The sequence below is a fragment of the Amphiura filiformis genome, chromosome 2 (assembly GCF_039555335.1).
Source record: "Amphiura filiformis chromosome 2, Afil_fr2py, whole genome shotgun sequence".
In the NCBI taxonomy this organism is placed as follows: Eukaryota; Metazoa; Echinodermata; class Ophiuroidea; order Amphilepidida; family Amphiuridae; genus Amphiura; species Amphiura filiformis.
Window position 1 is genome coordinate 12,948,887 of NC_092629.1, and position 21,497 is coordinate 12,970,383.

Below are 21,497 nucleotides of genomic sequence, written 5' to 3' on the forward strand. Positions count from 1 at the left end.
TGTGTTGCTTTTAGGGCGCTAGCTCCTATAATCCTTTTTTTTCTTTCTTTTTTTATGCTCTTCACTTTTTCAAACCACGGATTGGGTCAACCTTTTTGGGTTGTTGAGGAAGAGGCGGCAAAAAATTGAATTTTCTTCAGCCCCCGGGGTAGGAGCGGCCACGGTACACCACTGGAATTGGAAGAAGATTTAGGTTAGATATAATGGTCGAAGTGGAGATATTTTTAGACGCAGTGCAAAATTGAATACAATTCAAGAGACACGAAGTTTCGGGTGTAAAACCCTTCAACAATTATATAGAATTAATTGTGTAACCCTTGCTGGATTCAAGTGACTAGGCGAAAACACTAAAGACAGAATGTTAGTGGACCGTGCATGCAGTATCGGGCGACAGGCTTCGTTTAGGGTTCATGATTCGCGACAAAAAAAAAATTTTCATCAGAACGTCAGAATTACTGTATTCAATGCTAGTGTTTAGAGTTAATTATGAGTTAAATCATCTAGATACTAAATTATTTTTAGTATCTATGGTTGAGGGCCTTGTGGTGTAGTGGATAGAGCACCGGACTCGTGATCACAAGGTTGTGAGTTCGAACCTAGTACAAGGAACTTATACGATGTCCTCATTCACAAACTGATACTATTGGCGAGCGGTCCGAATTTTGAGCCATAAGTTTACGTGGTGAACTAAGTTCGAACCCCGGGGGGGCACATCAAAAAATTTTGGTGGGTATGCTCCCCGGAATTTTGAGGTGGTGGGTCTTTGGGAGCTGACGGCGCGCGTACTGCAAAAGGGGGTCTTTCGAGCTGCGAACCGGCTGTGAACAAGTAAAATGGGGTCTTTTTGAGCTGCGAAAAGTCAAAATCAAGGGTCTTTCTTGACTTTTTGGTTGAAAATCGCCTGAAATATGAGGAATGAGCAATTTTGGGGTCTTTTAGAGCTGAAATGATCAAAATCAAGGGTCTTTCGGAGCTTTATTTTGGTCAAATAAGGGGGTCTTTCGGAGCTGCGAAACGCAAAAAGGGGGGTCTTTCCGGGGGAGCATACCCGTATGGTCATTTGTGTTGAGTGACCCCCGGGTTCGAACCCCACCTCTGTCGCTGCATTCACTTTAATCAATTGATAGGTCCAAGAGTAATTCTGACGTCTATACATGGTCAGCCAGCATGACTGATTAACCTAGACGTAAAACGTTTCTCATCAAATGTAAAACTGGTCTAAACAGCTTAGTGTAGATGCAGCTTTGTCTGTGATACTGAGTTTCCCAAGGGAAGTTACCCATTTTTTTGTACCGTAACAGAAACAGAAATATGGTTAAATATGATCTCTTTGTTTAGAAACAAGGATTTGATGTGGGCAACTTCGTAAGTGGTGACGGACTCATGACGGTAAGCTTTTGTAAAATAGCACTCATTGACACATGTATGACATGATCATGATGATGTACATGTATGTATTATAAAAATATTCATGCTCAATCAATGCTAGTATAACCATTTCAGATGGACATTTTATTTATGAAAAGACCATAGGCCTACACATGTATCAACATAATTATACAATACAAAATTAAAAAATATTTCGTAAACCTAAAAATGTAGCCCCCACTGCACTCGAAATCTAGTGCCTTGCATTGCATTACCACATGTACTCCTGGTACTAAGTTTGTTTTTAAAGATGCGAATTTTATTCCAAACTTGAATGCTATTCTTTTTTATGTACCTTTTCATTTTACATGTAAAGTCTATGGTGATTAATATTAGAGAATGCTGGAAAGGGTGCTATAGCCTCATTTCTCATTTTACGTAGGCCCCGGTGTTAGGCACAATTTAAATGCTTATTAAAAAAAGAAAAGCATTGAATTGTTTAACAAATTTCGCATCAAATGCTATAAATTTTCAGCAAGTTACAAAGCCAAGTAAAAAAGAAAACATGCATATCATTCCCACCCTCAACCGATTTTTGGAGATTTACAAATATTTTTGTTATTTTTCTTCTTTGCTCTCTTTCATTGTTTCTAAAATTGTTGTAATGAAAAGGCATGTTAAGAAGTTCTTGTTTATCAATTTATAAAAAAAATCTCATCAAGCTTTGGGTACACCCATCGTATGTGTGAGTTACGGCTTTTGACAATTGGACAAGATGGTCTCTCCATACATTCGATGTACATGTATAGGCTTTGGGGAAATAACAAAAATATTAGGGCCTCCCGTTTTTATGATGTGTTGACAAATATGTTGCAATTGTAATTTTACACAGAAATGAATGGTAAAAAAATTAAATAATTTTAACAAAGATTCTAATAAGGGACTCCCACAGTGTCGACACCCTTTATTATAATTATATTTCACCGAACGCAAGAAAAGGAGTCCTATCTGATTGGCTAGAAATTGATCGCTAGATCGCTCAGTAGTAAAGTACAAACTCAAAATGGAGAGATGTATTGGGCTATTCCAGAAATTAATGGCACCCCCCCCCCTAAAGAAGACATGTGAATTTGTATCATAAATTTTTGGGAATTCCCAGACCAAAATTTTATCCAAAAAAAATGGGAATTCCCATTTTGATAAAAAAATTCAATTGAAATCAATTCTATTATTGACGCAGATAAAGAAAGTGGCATAGTGTGTCGATATGTACATTGTATTATAGACATGTGATTTAATATTCTATACATGTGTTCCTTTATATAATTGTAATTCTCAAAAAAATATATCACAATTTTGATGAACGATTTAAAAATCGTTATAATGGATAAAATGCAGTAAAATATATCCACAGCAATCGTCGCTAATTAGTGTATTGCATTTTCAGTTGGAAACAAAACCTGTGTTTTACCTGACAACAAATCGAATTTTCTTGTAATCAGCCCTCGAATTAAGGATCTGAAGGGGCACAGCAACTTTTTTAGGGCAAGTTGATAATTGCCTTGGATTTTCACTGAAAAGGCAAGGCAGCACAGCAGTTTGTAATATTTCAAGAGGGCATCATCAGTCCCAGAACAACGCCAAATATGGATTAAAAGACCTTTGACCTTGGATGTACAACAGCATGTTATGATCTAATGGGAAACTGTGCACATCAACAAACACCATTTCTATCAAAAAGGCAACGTCTGATATAATTTGAAACCACATAAATTACTAGAGTTGGTTCTTCTCTTGGATTTGGACCAAGCTTTAGAATATCGAATGTTGCGTTTTGAAATAAAACAAACCAGAAATTTATCACCCATTGTAAAAGATATGGCACATGTACCGAATACATACGTACATACATTGGCTGACCTTGTGGATTTCCTGGCCCAGCCATGCTAACCACATAAGGAGATTATACAATTAACCTAGTGCAGCTATTGTCATAGCAGGGTATTATTATGTAATACTCCTGATCCATATTTGGCGTTCTCTTGGACTGATCATGGCAACTGTTGAAAATTTGAGAAGGGCACCAAGCTTTTGTCCAATTTGCCATCAAGCTTTTGAAACAGTTCTAACCCAGAACACGATCATGTCAGTATTTTGTACTTGGACTGATTATTCGGACTAGTTCACCACCACCTGAAGGAGCTTTTGTTATGTCATAGACTCTTCTTTCAACTACAAAATGATGTATCAATAGCGCCAAGGGCTTGTGCAGGCCTTGAATTTTAACATTTTGGGGCACCCATTTTCAAGTCCACGGGCGAAGAATGAAGGACACCAAGGCCAACAAGTGATGAAGAGTGCCTTGGAAGTTGACAAAGATCTGGGGAACCAAGGCCAAAATTGAAAAAGTGCAGGCAATGGTGGTCTCCCTGAAATTTGGGAAAATGTAACACTGCCACCATTTTTGCATACCCATTGCCCACTGCCCACCTTATGACATACGGTACTCCACTTGTGACCATTTCATATTTTAATTATAACTAGTTTTTAACTTTTTTTAACAATTATTTGTTTTTAATTTTGTACTGCAGGGCATTCTAGCTGGAATTACTGAGTACTATATGCACATCTTATATTAACAGTAAGCCACCAAATGATCGCAGCAATGTTACAACCACTGACATGTGTATTCTGTGAAGCTAGTTTTGAATCCTTTGACAAACGTTCACGTCATATTCGTAGACATTGGATGAAGTATAGAAGATTACAACGTAAGAAGCCACATGTCAGGATCCAGATTGCTAATGACAGTGGTTTCAGTACCCACGTCAGAACTCAATTCAAAGAAAAGCTCTATCGGTGTGAATATTGTCAGAAATGCTTTTCATATAATGGTAATTTGAAGAGACACATTCAAACTCACACTCATAATCATGCAGATAACTTAAAAACTCATATCGATGAAGTGTTATGCCCCTGTATACAGTGTATAACCAAAGATTCAACAGGAAGATTGTGGTTTTGTAAGAGTTGTGAGCAGTGCTATGTCAGCAAAGATAACCTGTTTGCTCATTTAATTAAGCACCATCTTGGGAACGACAATATGTGCAAGTTTTGTCAGAAATATTTTGTATGTAGTAGCTATGACATGGACCACAGCAGTGATTACAACATCTACAAGAAAACCTTGTCACAGAAACTCTATCAATGTGAGTATTGCCAGAAATGCTTCGTTCATGAGGGTCGTTTCAAAGGACACGTCCTAACTCACACTAATGAGAAAGCATATCAATGTGATTATTGTCAGAAATGCTTCAGATGGAGGAAGTGTCTGAAAAGACATCTCCAAACTCACACCAAAGAGAAATCCTATCAGTGTGATATTTGTGGAAAGTGCTTAACACAGAGCTGTCATCTGAAAGCTCACATCAGAACTCACTCCAAAGAGAAACCCTACCAATGTGAGTACTGTCAGAAATTCTTTGCTCAAAGTAAATATTTGAGAAGACACATCCGTAATTGTCACAATACAGAGAAAACCCATTTTCAATGCGAGTATTGTCAGAAATGTTTTAGAGAGGTTAATTCACTTAAACGGCACATCAGAACTCACACTAAAGAGAAACCTTATCAGTGTCAGGTTTGCCAGAAATGTTTTGGTGATATTAGTCATCTACGAAGACACATCAGAACTCACACCGAAGAAAAACCATACCAATGTGAATATTGTCAAAAACGCTTTGGGCAAAGTTGCCACCTGAAAGACCACATCAGAATACACACTAAAGAGAAACCTTATCAATGTGAGGTTTGTCAACAATCCTTTACGCAGAATAGATATCTGAAAAAACACATTCTCAAAAAGCACACTGAAGAAAAAAACAATTACCAATGCGAATAAGCTTCAAACACAAGATTTGTCTAAAGGTTGGTCTGAACCCTGGAATTGTGGAAACTTTCGGGCCTCATAACTGCTAAAATTGTTGGTGTAATGTATATAGAAGTATACATATTTAGAATGGCAAAGACTTAATCAATTCATGGGTCAAATGTCATTTTTGGCCCAAAATCCCAAACACAACGGTTTTGGCCCACTTCTTGTTGGTCTTGGGCCAAAAACTAAATAAAAATATCTAGAGCCGTTGTGTTTGTTTTGTTTTTTGGGGTTTTTTTTACTAACTTCACCAAAAATATTTGAAATTTGGGCGAAAATCTGTTTTTTATGATTTGTTTTGAAAATTCAGCTTTCTTTTACCATTTTTGGTGCTAATTTTTCAAAGTTGGTCGATATTCAACTAGTTTTTAAAATTTATTTTAAAAAAATTTGGCCCAAGAATTTTTTTGAGCATGTTGGCCCAAATTTGACCTTGCACAAAAACTTATCAAGTCTTTGCCATTCTAAATATGTATACTTTTATAAATATATGTATACATTTATAAACATTAGACCAACAATTTAGCAGTTATGAGGCCATAATTCCAGGGTTCCACAACCGAATTCACACCCTAGAACAGTGTGAATATTGTCAGAAATACTTTTTATAATTATGATGTACACACACCAATGAAAAGCCATATCAATGTGAGTATTGTTAGTAATGATTTGGAGATGACAATTGTCTCAAACGACACATCAGAACTCACACCTATCAGTATTGTGTGAGTATTGTCTGAAACGTTTTGGACAAAATGCCCATCTGAAAGATCACAACACATTAGGATACATACAAAAGAGAAACCCTATCAGTGTGAATACTGTCAGAAACGCTTCTCTAGGAATAGCTTGAAAAGTCACATGGTAACTCACACGAAAGAGAAATCCTTCCAGTGTGAGCTTTGCCAGAGAGGCTTTGGACATAAATTTCTGCTTTATGCGCACATCCTTGAACACAATGCTAGTGATCACCATTATTTGTGTTTCATCATTAAATGTTAATAATCCATATTTGTTTTGACTATTGAATCATCTTTAAAACTAAAAACCAAAACTAAAAATTTCCACATCCCGCTGACCTGTTCCTAAAATGATGAATTTCAATTTGTCCCAGCATTACCCCCCCTAAAATAAAAGAGAAGTAACTGACATCATTAACGATAGGTTACATCAGTAGCATTCAGGATTTTCATATTAGGATTAGACTGTATTTTTAAGAAATGAAACATATGTTACCATAAATTGCAAATTGCAGGGTTAAAAAAAAGGTTACTATAAACTGTTGAGCAAATTATAGCCGAGGTGCACTTGATAAACTTTATTAATATTATTTCATTAACACATTTCTAACATACTTGTTTGGCTTTTTGGAAGATAAAATGTAGCCTACGTGACAGAAACATATGTTACCAATACCATTAATTTTAAAACCCTATTAAAATTTACTAAAACCGCGCCCGATTACCTGTGTATTGTTTTCTTTTAACGCTACCATGCAATATAAGTACTTGTAGGGAAAAAATTACAGAAAATAGGCTCAATGAAAATCCTAATTGTAAGTTTCATCTAAATTTTCCCCTTTAACAAAAGTTTCTATTTGAACTAAAAGGCGACATTGCATTGTTTTATCCCCAAACAATTAGTTTTTGCATTATCAACAAAAGAGCTTGCAGTACTCCTTTCAATCTATTAAAATGGTAACGTATTTTTCCCTTAGTAACGTATAGTCCCATAGAAAACACATGAGCATTATTGAAATTGATGTAAAAATAAAAGTTCGCAAGATTTGATTGTCATACCTTCCAGAATGAAAATTGGACGGAATGCCTTTGATTTATGAATAAAAAGGAGTAATTTAGAGATACTTTATTTTTGCAGATTTTTCAATTCCAAGTTGTGCTGATTTATCGGTTTTGAACCTAATGTACAGTGGCGGCGCCAGAAAAAATTTTCGGGGGGGGGCATTGAGGGGGAAAGTGAATTTCAGGGGAGCAAAATCAACAAATTTTATGCAAAATAACTCTCTATAAAATTATTGCCCCGGCTCCCTCTGTCTACACCCATGGGTCACATACTATTAATTACCGCCTCCAGTTATAGTGTTCGCTACCGGGGTTCTTTATAGCATGGAAGTATACGAGCATTCAAGGGGACAGGTAAATGGCGAGTTAAAAGTGGGTGAGTTAGATGAAAGCGAGTTAGAATGGCGAGTTACCCCCTGCAGAGATTAAAGAGTGACCCCTGCTGAGAATGTAGTCTACTGTATTAGACTCTTTTCATTTAGCATCACTGTTGTCTGTCGTCCCCTCTCTGTTTATGCATGGGAAACGCCATCTTTCCTATTCTGATCCAACAGCATAGCTATTAATCTTTAACGTTGGTGGCTCACTCCGAAAGCTGCCAGTCGAGAACCGCTCCTCCCGGGAATTTCCCGGGATGGCGGTTCTCGGCGGGGAGCAGTTTTCGGAGTGAGCCTTCAACTTGAAGATTTGGCTGTTGGCTCAGAACAGCATAGATGGCGCTTCCATGGTCAGAGGGGGAAGGTCAAATAACAGTGATTATTAAATAAAAAGGGTCTACACAGTAGACTACTGAGTATGCGACAAGTCCCGCCGGCAAGTTACAAGTTTACGGCAAGTCTCGGCCGCGAGTTATGATTTAAATGGCAAGTCCCGCCGGCGAGTTATGATTTTTACGGCATGTCCCGCCGGTGAGTTATGATTTTTACGGCAAGTCGCTTGCAGGACTTGATGATGTTGTCGTAACTCGCTTGCAGGACTTGATGGTGTTGTCGTATAAACTCGCTTGCAGGACTTGATGGTGTTGTCGTAACTCCCCGGTGGAACTTGTTGGTGTTGTCGTAACTCGCCTTTAGCTTACTTTGTGGGGGGTAATTGACAAAAAAAACTAATCTCTGTGGGGGTAACTCGCCTTTATAACTCGCTTTTCTTGAACTCGCCTTTTTTTAACTCGCCCAGTTACAGCTCCCAGCATTCAATAATGCCAACTCAATAAAGGGACAAAGTAATTGTGGACGAACAGACACCAGGCCGAGTTTCGGCAATAGGCGACAGGCTGCAATTAACGAAAAACAAAGTCAATAAAAAGAAAGTACACCAAAGTGTTGGATTTTATCAAGAAAATTTAGACTTTAAAAGAAAAGAATTATCCATACAGTTAATGAAGACAACGCCAAGATTTTCTTCTCTCTATACGCTAGCTAATCTGTCATTTGCATCCTGAACAAACATGAAACAGAGAAGAAAAAATATTCGGGAAGCTTAATTTTACTGTGCATGAGTGACTTAACAGGAAAATCAAACATGAATGAACTGTATGCAATTGCATGACATATTAGATCGTTATTCATAGAGTGCAACTATCTTGTGTTTACAAGCGACATGGCCAAGGTGGTGAAGACTTTGCTAGGCAGGTGGAATGATTATAAGTACCGGTTTCTTCCGTGGATTGCATTTAACATGAAAAACAGGTAGGTGAGCATGCCATGGGAATGACATTGAATGAGCATTACAAATATGTAACTTTTAAAATATTAATAATGAGTTTAAAGTTATGAAATACTCAAGTAGTCTTAAGTTATGAAATACCGTACTCAAGTTATGACATACTTAAGTAGATATGAAATACTCGGGGCACTCTGTCAGTGGAAAATGGTAGGTACATGTGCCCCCATATGGGTAGCATTCACCCTCTCAATCTCACTATAAAGTTTTTTATGATTGATACCGGAGCACTTGTGGGTGGGGGGCACTTTCGAATGAAAGTGACGTACCTGTGCCTACCAGCGTACAAAACTAGGGGTCTATCAGTGTAGAAATTTTTTGGGGAAAGGGGGTCATTCGGTGTTGGCAATGTGAAAAATGGGGTGAGTTTGTATGGGAGCGCCCAAAATTTCACATCGTAAACAATCAAAAATAGCTTTTTACCCAATTTTACAGTACAAAATAGACACAACTCTTTATTTTTTTCAAAATGTATGCGAAACACGCCGAAATTTCACATTTGAGGACTAATTGTTCAAAAAAGGGGGTCATTCAGTGTAGGCTACTGAAAAAAACGGGGTCATTGGGTGTAGGATTTGCCAAAAATAACGGCCATTTCATGGGCACATGACGTATATGTATGTTAATACATTGTGTATATGGGAGTGCTCTCCCCCCTGGATTGATATTACAATAAAGATGGTTCATTGTTTTGTTTTGTTTTGTCAATGCAACTCTTGATCCCAGTGGGCACATCAGCTCAGGGAAAATGATGTCACAACATCGGAACGCTGTACATGTATTATGGTTGCATGCAAGTTATTTTGACGTCAAATCGCTCTTAATAAATGCCTGCAAATATGTGTAAAAGGTCCCCCCCCAGCCCCCGCACTCCGTGCATCCGTGGGTATTCATGCTTGTCCAAAATTTCGCGAAATAATAAGGGGTGTTTTCAGATGAAGAAACGCGATTCGTGAAACACACAAAAAAGGAGTGTTTTTTCAAACAATGTGTTCGCAAAATTGATCCATATCAAAAGGATGCACTTGTCGGCTGCTACATGTGTCTCATTTCACGTAATAGCTAGGAATAAATACCAGACTCATCTCAAGTGGAGGTCACTTCAAATCATCCCCAAGTCACATGGTTATGGAATGTTCACTGTATAAAATAAGCCATGTGACTTGGGGATGATATAAAGTGACCCCCACTTGAATTGAGTCTGGTATTTATTCCCAGTTATTATGTGACATGAGACACATGTAGCAGCCGACAAGTGCATCCTTTTGATATGGATGTACACATATTAGAAATATCGTTCGCGTTTTAGCGAAAATAGGGGTATTGTCGAAGGGCAAATAATTAGCGAAATCGCTAAAAAAGGGGTGTTATTTCCCCTAAAAACTTCGCGAAATGAGATGCAAAAGGGGGTGTTTTTAAAGTTCACCGACAAGCATGAATACCCGCGGATGCACAGAGTGCGGGGGCCAGGAAGGTCCCCAAAAGGGCATTTTGTGGTCCACAGCCTCATCCTCCCACTTTTTTGCAAAAAAAGTTGAGATTTTTATACCTTTTTGTACCGGTACCAAAAAATTCTTGCAGATTAATTCATTTAGCAAAAAATATCATCAAATTTTAATTTTGTTCTGGTATACCATAATTACAAGAGTGGCCTATGGAGCAGTGTAATACACATTTCATGCGTAACTCGCAAACGCAACATTGGAATCAACTCAAATTTTGGGAATAAACTTTTTTCGTAGATATCTACAATGTACTGAAAAATGTCATCAAAAGAGGATGATAGGGTAAGGGGGTACCACACCCCTAGCCAATTTTTTGCTTATTTTTGCGTTTTTCTCACAATTTATAGCGCATTGGTGACAAGTAAGATATTACTGCACTGAAAATTCAGCAACTCAAGGCAAGTAGTTATTGATTTATTGATCAAATATTGGTTTTGCCTCATTTTTGACTGTAACTCCACAACTGTTGTCTGTGCTGAAATAAAATTTCCAGACCAGTGTAGCAGTTGTAGTCCTTGCCCCTATAATATACATATCTTACTTGTCACCAATGCTCTATATAATTTTTGAGAAAATTTCAAAAATAGGCACAAAATTGGGCATGGGTGTAGTACCCCCTTAATAATATCAACATTAATGATGAATGAACAAAGAGTACAACTCCACCTTCACTTATTTATAAAATCAAATATTGTTGTGAAATAATTAACTCTAGTCAAAACGAGTCAATAGTTGCTTTTAATAGTTCAAACTAAAGAAAGAAAATAAAAGATAATTACCGTAATAATTAAAAGTCACCTTGTCCCTTTTTTAAAATCTTTAACAGGAAACTAATAATCAAGTGCGAAGGGCCTATATGAAATTGGTTAATTTTTTTCAAACCTGATTTTTTTTTCATATTTGTAATGTTTACACATATCCCAACTTGCACCTAAATGGAATCGGCCAAATTTGTTGTCTTTGTAGGTCAACAGAGCAAAGTTTGACATATTATCATAATTTAAAAATTATGATAATATGTCCTCCCATAGAACTGCATGTTAAATGGCCAAAATAACCAGTGGGGTTTCTTTCACTTTACCTTGTTATTTCAACTTAAAATAGACAGCAACCCTTCCCGTAGTTAATACCGGTACTAATAAAATTTCAACATTTTGAATCAAGAATAACAAAATTAAAAATTGACGGGAATCGTACATTAAGGCTTTAATATGTGCCGCCTAATACATGTAAGTGCAAACCACGAAATCCGGTTGAAGCCCCTAGCTAGCATGGTTCCGCTTTGTGCTGTGCAACAATCCATCTAGTTATGTTGTTGGTATAAAGGTGCGTGTAGTAAAGCTGAAGTTGGATATATTATATCATATTTTACATATAATACATGTAAACTCTTCATTTTTCTGTCTTTCAGGTCCGTCAGAGCAGTTCCTCATGCCAGTTTAGACAAACTTCTCCCTGATGCTACAGTGGAAAAATCTCTCCTGGTATTCTGTACAGCTCTGGAGAGGAGTCAAACAATTGAAAACTTTTCGGCCTCATCCGCAAAGCCATTTGCACAAGAAATCCAAACAGAGCACGAAGCACAACTTTGTGAAGCTTGTGAAATTAAAAGAACAAACTTATTAGCTGAACAGGAAATTGAACATCTTGGACTACAACACAGGAATGTAGCTTCATATGATACTATTGTAGCACACTGTGGATGCATATTGCCGTACCATTTAAATACAGATGCAAGGACTCCTTTAGATGTTATGCATAGTGTGCTTGGGTTTACCATCGAGAGGGCGCCGAGTAGAATAGCTGGAGGAGGCACAGGTGTCGTAGTAACAAGGGGAGTGGTGCCTAAGGGATGTGTACTGGCACTCTATCCAGGTTAGTGCAATGGAGTACTTGCAGACATATGGGTTGCCATCCTGGGAGAAGTATTACCTCCATTGTGGGATCCTGGCCACCCCAATAAGCCTTTTTGAAATATGGCAGGCACAAAAGGAGAGGGCGTACTTTGAAGTGAGTAATATTTTGTCAGCTGATAAGCATACAAAAGTTCACTCACTTCAAAGTACCGGTACGCCCTCCTTTTCTGCCCGCCATATTTCGAAAAGGCTTATACTGTACATGTACTATTAATTTACAATTTATAGGCCTTTTTTTACTTTTTACTCAGGGGTAGCGCTAACTTGCGCCAAGATATCGTAGGTGCATTCTTTTTAGCTTTTGACACACCCATTCAGAGGTTGCTAAAGGGTCATTTAAACCCTTTATTTCTATTGTTTTGGATCCATAGTTGACCGTTTGTTTGAAAACCTAGCACTACCCCTGTTTTTACCCCATTTTTGACAATGTTCATCAAATTTTACCACACTTGAAAGTTGCCCCCCCCCCCCTTGAATAAGTCCTGGCTACTCCACTGGGTTTGTGTTAAGAGAAATCCTGATTGATGCTATACAAATGTTGTACAATATTATGTTTGTATATAAAAAACCTGTTTTACACAGAATGAAGTTACAAAATTTTGTTTTTGACTTGAGGCCCATGTCTTAAAACATACGTAAAAGTGTTAAAAATTACATGTTAGAGTACTTATGGTGACCTATGATTATTAACTATTCAGCATTCAGGTGATTTGTTATTTTTTGTTATTTTACATGCATATACATAAGAAATGCAATTACAATCCTTAATTATAAGTAAGAGGTACCAATTTAGGCGAGAAAAATTGTTTGATTACCCGACAGCCAATATAATGTCACATTTTGCATTATAATTGTAGCTCTGACAATATGTAGCCTATATTGCAAGTGGAAACAAAGATCACTCCAGTTCTATCATTATTATGTTTTGATGAATCAAAGTCTGCAAAAATATTGGATCCAAAACATATTAATGATTAAATTGGATGCTTTACACCCAATATCTGTTGTTCTCGCTATGCCTTGTAACCAATAGCTCGACGAATAAATATGAGCTCAATCGATCCAACTTTATATCAGTATGCTGATGAAAAGCTGCCGGAATCTGATGAACAGTATGTTACTAACTGTTACTAAATTTTTGTGTCACATACTTGTTTGTTTTCCTATAGGTACAGTTTATGCAGTCCATGAACCAATTCTGATACAATCCCTTGGTAATCAGTTCATATTCCGATGCTTGGATGGAATACTTATTGATGGGAATGATAGAGGCATCTCAAAAATGATTTACAAGTAAGGTTCTTAATAATATTTTGAATTGTATGTATTTGTTTGTGTGCATTGGATGCCAGGTTTTCTTTAAACAGTTTGCTGAAGTGGTACATGTATTCCATGTTTTACACCCTTTTAATTGTGAGACATGTGTATATTTGTCATTTTTTACATACTTAGTACCTTAATTAAATGGTCCACAAGCAGTAAGGAAAATATTAAAAACTTTGTGTATAGTAACTCTAAACCTGTGGCCTGTTCATGTAACTGTGTTTGATCTCTTTATGTGTGTCTGCATTTAGATGTTGAAATAAAGTGATGTATTAATTAGGTTAATTAATGTGTATTACCTATTTACCTGTTGGGAGAGAAATTAATGACACAATTAGAGACAAAATAATGCATGCGCGCTGATGTTGATGCATCTAATGCACGAGTCCCAAAGGGGGGGAGTGCATTAGATGCATCAACATCTCGAGCAACAAGTAATATGTGTTCATTAACATATTTCAGACACAAGAAGAAAAAAACACATGATATTTGCTGTTTTTATAACAAATTGCCCTTTAATTATTGGAAAAACATATATGTATCAACCCGCAAGAAAAATGAACACGTCCAAACAACACTTTGCGGAGTGCGCACCCGCGCATTGGACACAATCAATGCATGGTTTGCCTTTTTATAACGCTTGCTCTGATTGGTTCTCCTATCTAAGAGTGTATGAATCACTGTCCAAGTCTGGTGCACTAATAGATGGCGAGAACTGTAAAAGGGTCCACAGTACTTAGAAGAATATTACTTGAACGTGTGTGTCCTGCAGTTGGATAGTGAAAAAAAAGTGGTATACCTGTACAGGTTTGGTGGTAATTACAAGCGGGGGTTGGTGGCCGGGGTGTGTATTTCAATATATGATTTACTTAACATATTAGCTGACACATACTGTATACCAATGACATATTTTCCTCTTTCAGATCCTGTTCACAAAGAGAAAGAATAGGACCTTATATGACCTCCGACATGACTTGGTTTAGTGATGACCGTGTTAATCCCATGGCTGTAGGCCAGTATATCAACAATCATACCAAAGGTATGTGATCTTGTATAAGGATATTCCAGTTAAAATCCATACACCCCCTATAGCAGACATGATGAGCTACACACCTTCCGGAGTGTGCAGTTCAAATGGGGATACCTAATGTGGTGGAGATTTAGGTAATGTCTTCCATATGGCTTGTATGGATTTCAACTGGAATAGCACATAATAAGGTGGATCCCAAAGTGGGATATCATGCTCATGCTCAACACAGACCCTATGTGTACGATGTAAACAAGCTGAACAAGTATTCCATAATTCCCTTAACAAGTATTATGGTCACATTTTACTATCCAGAATAGATTGTTGTTGCTGTAAGCAAGCAATAAGGACATGTAATACTTAGTATATCATTGTAAAGCTTATTGAGGAGAATTTGCTTGTCCAATATCTCAAAAAGATGTTGTGTATTCATACTCAATGTAAGGAAGAAAAAAATGTAAAGTGCCAAAAAACGGCACTTTACATTACCCAAGCTTACATGAATGACTAATGGATATATCCGTATAATTAATATATATATATATATATGTAAAACAATTTTGGCTAAATAATGTATATATAGATAGATAGATAGATGCCTCATATTCTCTATTCCGTATTTTTTCAAACAGATTGTGCAGCTAATGTTGACTATCAAGAGTTTGATGTGCCTCTGAGTTTCCCATTAAATCTTAGAAAATATCTACCAAATGTATTTTATAGTACAGAACACCAATATGCTGGCGAGGACTATGAGAGTAGAAGGTATGTACATGTATACCCACCAAACACAAACATTTTTGTAAAATGTTATAAACATGTTATAAATGGGTTTTGGTTAAATCATTTTAATCATAATTTTTATATGTAGGGTTATATGAAGGTCATGAAAACATTTTTTAAACGTTTTATATGAAAATGCAATACAACAATATTTTAATATATCCAGGGTGCTCTATTTATGTTTGAAAAACATTGTCAAGTCAAATTCAGTTGCAGGGTCAGTTTTTAAAATCATAAATTATATATTCAAGATACCAGTTTTGAGTGTCAAAATGAAAATATCCCTTCAAATGTGCATGACCCAAGTGACAACATCATATCCCCATTATACCTCATTAAAACACAGATTTTGGTATCAGGTGAAAGCTCATCAGTGGCGTATTGTGGGTCATCATATAAGTGACACATGTTTTTATTTTTACCTTCCAGGTGGCTCAGGACCGTGGTACTAGTGTCTGTAAGAGAGATCCAAGAGGGTGAAGAATTATTATCATCCTATTTCACTACTGTAGTACAATAGGGACACACTATCTGTTGTGAGTTCACCTAGACTAGAATTCTGGCATGAATCTTCTTTTTTCTTGAAGATTTGCAGAAACATGACTTGATCTGTTCCATGGTGGCCAAAGGAGGCATTTTTGAAAATTGAGTTACTATAATTACTACCTTATACAAACATTAGGCTATCATGTTCCGAAAACACCAAAGGTATTACGTGGTTCTAAAGTTCTCACATGTTGTGTATGTATTATTTTTACTCCATAAGTTTGCCTTTAAATTTCAATTTCAAATTTGCCGACTTTGGCCCCCATGGACCAGATCATGTCACATAATGTGACCCAGCGCTACCAAATGAAGCATTTTATGGAGTTTGATTTTAAGAGCACAAAATAATGTGGAACATGGCAAAATATTAATGCACTCACATGAACCATAGCCTACAGATGAAGTACACATACAAATATGTTTGTGAGGCCTTTTTGTTTTTATTCTTTTCATGATATCTTAACCAATTAAGAACTTAAACTTGTTCGTATAACTTATGGTGATATCCTGAGACAAATTTTATTCAATTATACATGACTTTTGAATTTGATAGGAATGCTGCATATCTGATTTTGGTAATCAAAATCTTCCTACAGAATCTAGTCCTATAACACTATCGGTGCTCTGTTATGAACCAGTGATTCTTTCTATCATACCCAGGTGATGTAATAAATTGCATCAAACATTATAATTAACATTTGCATAGTGTTATCACTTTTCATATAAATAATAAATAAACGAAAACACTTTGCAAATGTTCAGGGTACAATAGAAAAAGCCATCGGTAGGTATCGGGCACCGATAGTGTTATAGGACCAAATTAGATGTTGTACTTAATGCTCTGCGTGCTAGCCATGCGCTTCAATGGAAAAAGTTTAAGTTTTGAAATATTTTCACAAAATATCAAGAGCTATCTTAAGAACTACTGAATCAATACTAGGCTTGTTTGTACTCATTTTAATGCATTTTTCATGCTGATTCCAAATATGGTCATGAAAATTTACATTTCTGAAATTTTTGAATTTTGAATTTTTTTTTAAACTTGTCGTCTGCAGTCGACACCCGCGTGAAGAGAGTTAACTGATGCCGGATTACCATGAACATCTCAATTTTGATATGTCCCTCAATGTGCTTTATTTACTTCTGCTGGGTCACATATTTGCATGCATAAAGTTAATTCTTGATCAACATTGTAGATGAGAATTAAATAATTGGGAGTAAATTCTTTTGCAAGAAGGAACTCTGCTTTGTTTTTGCTCACTCTGACGAGTTGGCATGAGTGGATAATAACATCTCAAATACTTATACTATATTTTTTCTTATTTTTTTTTAGACTGTACCAAATGCTACCAATAATGTCTGGTGTGGAATTGAATTCTGTGATCAAACGACACGACAAAAATAAAATTTTTAGCCCACTTTTGTTGTGCCGAAAACCTCCCCTTTACATATGGCAGATTTTGGGGAATCCAATTTTAAACCCTTGTCAAATCTGAGTCATGCCAACAAGAAAAAAGCTTGCTCCCCATTATAATTGACCTCTGAGTACACATAATTATTGCCCCACCCGTATAAAAAGTCGTATGAATAGGTTACATAGAGCACTAGATGTATAAATCTCTTAAATATACTGAGCCCGAAAAGTATCCAAACACTTAAAACAAAAGCCATTTCTTAAGGGTACATGCCCATGAGTTTCATTCAGGGGCGTGTTTGTAAAACGGCACAGCGCATTAGTAAAAAGAATAAAAAATACTAAAATTTTCACCGGGGTTCAAACCACTGCCAATTTCACTGAATGCTAAAGATGCCTATGCTGTGCCACGGTGACTGTGGTTAACATTCGGCGATTTTCAAAGATATACATATCAACACGTTTCTAGTGTATTGAAAATCATTTTGATTTTGATTTTGGTAGGAATACGGTCATAGAAAGACATATGACTCTACTTGTCTGTTTGTTTTTCATTTAATACAAATTAATTGTGATGAATTGAACTGGTACAACTCTTAGCACTCGTGATAAACGACGATTAATTTAGTAATAATAAAATGAAAACGCTGGGTCATTCACGACATCATTTGTAATTTATGTCAAAACCTGGGAGGACCACACACATCCGTGCTGCATGTATACGTGCTCAATCGATACTCAATGATCCAGACAATAGCGTTTGAATATACCGCCCTGCTTGACACATCTTGTCACTTGCGGGAAGATATACTATATAGGCCTACCCTAATAGCTTACAATAGATACCCCACCGTAAATAGCTCTGTTCGTTATCTCGCTGTGTAGTTTATACACGCAGCGTACGGACTTTTGAACCATATTTTGTTCAAAAATGATAGGAAGGGACTGTTTTCAGCTAAAATATTGGTTATCAGCAGATGCTTAATGATACCGGGAAGTGTTGCAGAAAGGTAAGCGTACTCTTTATTTATTCAAAATATGTATATCAATAAATTTAAATTTGAAATCCAAAAGTAAATGTCAGGTCAAAATTCTCACCTTAGAATTATTGTGAAATAAAATCAAACCAAATTTAGGCTCCGCAAACAACGTCCAATTATTCCCATTGGTGTTTGCTACACATGCATATAATAAATTATGATTTGGGGCTAATTTGAGAAGAGTTAATGCCTCGAGTTTCAAAATACACCGAGTGATGTTTTTGATCAAAAACATCGACAATTCAAGACTCTGTAAAAACAAATCAAGAATTTTCTGGGATAATTGCAACTAAGTGCAATGAAAGTTATGATCTAAGCTACCAGATGCATCATTAATTTCCTGACTATGATATTTAGTTGTGGGAAAAGATTACTTTAATGTTTTGGCGGATTATTTCCCGCCAAAATTTCAACCAAAAAGAGCATGTAGCCTTAAAGACACTAAAACTGAATTACAAAATAAAGTAGTCGATAGATAGAAAATTTTGTTGAGGGCATTTGATACCTCATTCGGTACGATACGACTTACTCATAGTAATTTATAGTAAAAAACCTAACTTATAGTAATTTAAATAAAAGAGCTTTTCAAAGGTGACAAAACTTTTCCCTCGAAGCATGCAGATTTGATCACAGTGGAGTGAACGTTCATCTGTGTAGGCTTTACCTAACCCGTAACAATAGGTAGTAGAAATCGCCTTGAAGTTGAAGGAGGAAATATCTAAATTTGTCACTTTTGAATCTCAACCATTTGTCATTCAAATGAGTATAACTTTGTAAAATAAAATCGCATCTTACCGAATTAGGTATCAAAGAACGCAGAACTAAATTCCCAATTTATCGACTACTTTATTTTGCAATTTAGATTTAGTGCCTTTAAGATATGGCTTTGTCTTAACCCTAACTGCCCTTTTTGGCGACGGAAGGGAAAGAAGGAAAGAATAAAGAGAGAAAAGAAGGAAAGAAGTTGTTTGCTCTGGGTGGGATTCGAACCCGAGACCCCTCGCATGCCAAGCACTCGGTCGGCGACACTTTGCCACGGGTCTTGGGCTTCGCTGGCCAAACCGTGCCTATATATCACTTAGGGCGATTGCGTCATCACACCACGTGGGATGCATGCACGAACAGCGCATATATCAAGTAGTATTTTGTAGTATTTAGTACGGTTAGGGTTAAAGTGTTTGGATACTTTTTGGGCGCAGTATATAGTATATATCTATATAGTGTCCGACAGTGTGTGATACTCCAGACAGAAACATAATTGTGACCCGTACTGACAAAACCATGATTTGAATAAAAATGTAAGCACGGGACAATACGCTTCAAAATGATACCAAAATTATATACATAGCATCAATACTTTTCAAGATATGGATAATTTTGTAAATGATACCTTGATATTTTTGACGAATTGCTATTCTAAAAAAACGGCTAATTAGTTTCCTGCTTTACACAGAATTGAATAGGGATTACCATAGTTCAACTGTCAATTATTGATTAAATAAACCTTTTTTAATAAGTACTTTCAAGGATTTGAAAGTCTACTCAGCCCCAAGGTCAAATACCATGAAATTAATAATTCCAAAATTTGATTTTTTTTTTATGGGAATGTCATCTTTAAAGGCCTATAACTCAAAAACATGCCTGACGATTTGTTCCGGGTTTTGTTGGAGCTGGTCACAATTGTGTTTTGTCAAATTAAAATCTGTTGTATGAGAATCTTATCCATTAACTCTATGTGAAAAACGGAATTGAAGGACTGTTACTAAATGCTGATGTTATTTTGTTACCATGAAATAAAATATATTATAAGAAATTTAGACCGTGTCTTAAGTGCATTTTCTTATGCTCCCTGTTATCTGATACGATCTAGCAAAATGATTGGTCATCAAAATTTATTTTTAGTATCAATAAAAGCACATCTCATCTTGGCAATATTGAGCTGCAAATGGATTTTTGCATGAGAAACAAATATTTATCATTTCATTTTTTGGGGATTAGTATATAAGTTAATTAAACAGGGATCGAGAATAATATTATTCAAGAAATTTAGCAAGAATAGGAGACACACACCTAACAAATAACGTAAGGAAAAGAGAAGACTTCCTATAAAGAGCACAACTAGCTAGTTTGCTCATTGTTCCTGTAACGTTGTCTACACGTCCCAAAAACTCTAAATGAGTGGATATGTAGCATTTTGTCCATGGTCATAAACAAATACCTCGTTTAGCATGTTTACGGTATCCATATATTAAAACAGCAAAAAATCGACTGATGTCTAAGTTAGACTTAGGCCTATCTACATGTAAATACTTGCTTATAGGGTGGGTATCAGAATAACAGCAAGAGGCACATTTTAACAGGCCTGTAATGCTCTACGCAAATGACAATTGCTTTAAAATTGTGCATAGGCGTAGATCCTGGGATGGTCCATAAAATCACCCCTCCTCCATGTTGACGTCTGTATGATTTTTTGACCAAATTTACCTCATATTTGGCTACTAAAACGTACGGTGGTGCTATAACGTACGGTGGTGCTATAAAAACTTTGAAACGTTTTAAGGCGAAAACAACGTAATTAAAGAGAAGACTCCCTGAAGAGCACCCCGGGGGGGGGACACTTCCATGACAGATATGCATCATGTGCCTCGGGATAGACCCCCTTTTTCAAACCGGCTTGTACCCAATGACCCTTTTTTGTGTTATGGTCTTACCTATTACCCAATGACCCCTTTAAAAAAAATTCATGTACTCAATGACCCCCTTTTTCTATTTCCTGCTATACCCAATGACCCCCCTTTTAATTTCCAAATTTAGGTGGTATTTGTGTTCTCCAGAAATAATGAGATTTTTCACATTTCCAAGGTGGCCAAGTTGTTTTTACACAGTTTGGCACTTATGTGTATTTAATGATACTCTTTTGGCAATCCTGTACTCAATGACTCCAATTTTACTTTTTGTTACCCCAATGACCATCCTTTTTTCAAAGTTTCATACTGAATGACCCCATTTTTATTCAGGTTGTGTACTGAATGACCCCATATTTTTGTAATTGTACATTTGACCTGAATGCCCCCTACTTTTAAGGCCGAGGCACACCCCTGCCATTTCAGATAGGGA

General features: G+C 36.5%; 2 protein-coding genes across 3 annotated transcripts; both read left to right on the forward strand.

The window, feature by feature from the left end:
- Positions 1–431: 431 nt before the first annotated feature.
- On the forward strand, positions 432–6,409 carry LOC140145898 (uncharacterized). Of its 2 annotated transcripts, XM_072167616.1 has the most exons (3): positions 432–581; positions 1,302–1,389; positions 3,960–6,409. In XM_072167616.1, the coding sequence occupies exon 3, from the start codon at positions 4,022–4,024 to the stop codon at positions 5,267–5,269; it is 1,248 nt and encodes a 415-aa protein (XP_072023717.1). In that variant the 5' UTR covers positions 432–581; positions 1,302–1,389; positions 3,960–4,021; the 3' UTR covers positions 5,270–6,409. The 2 variants fall into 2 exon arrangements, with proteins under 2 accessions (XP_072023717.1, XP_072023716.1); XM_072167615.1 differs by lacking the exon at positions 432–581 and having other exon boundaries at positions 1,146–1,389.
- Positions 6,410–8,292: 1,883 nt separating this feature from the next.
- On the forward strand, positions 8,293–18,761 carry LOC140145900 (SET domain-containing protein 9-like). The gene is made up of 6 exons (XM_072167617.1): positions 8,293–8,792; positions 11,743–12,206; positions 13,417–13,540; positions 14,494–14,609; positions 15,230–15,362; positions 15,810–18,761. The coding sequence occupies exons 1-6, from the start codon at positions 8,704–8,706 to the stop codon at positions 15,898–15,900; spliced, it is 1,017 nt and encodes a 338-aa protein (XP_072023718.1). The 5' UTR covers positions 8,293–8,703; the 3' UTR covers positions 15,901–18,761.
- Positions 18,762–21,497: the final 2,736 nt, after the last annotated feature.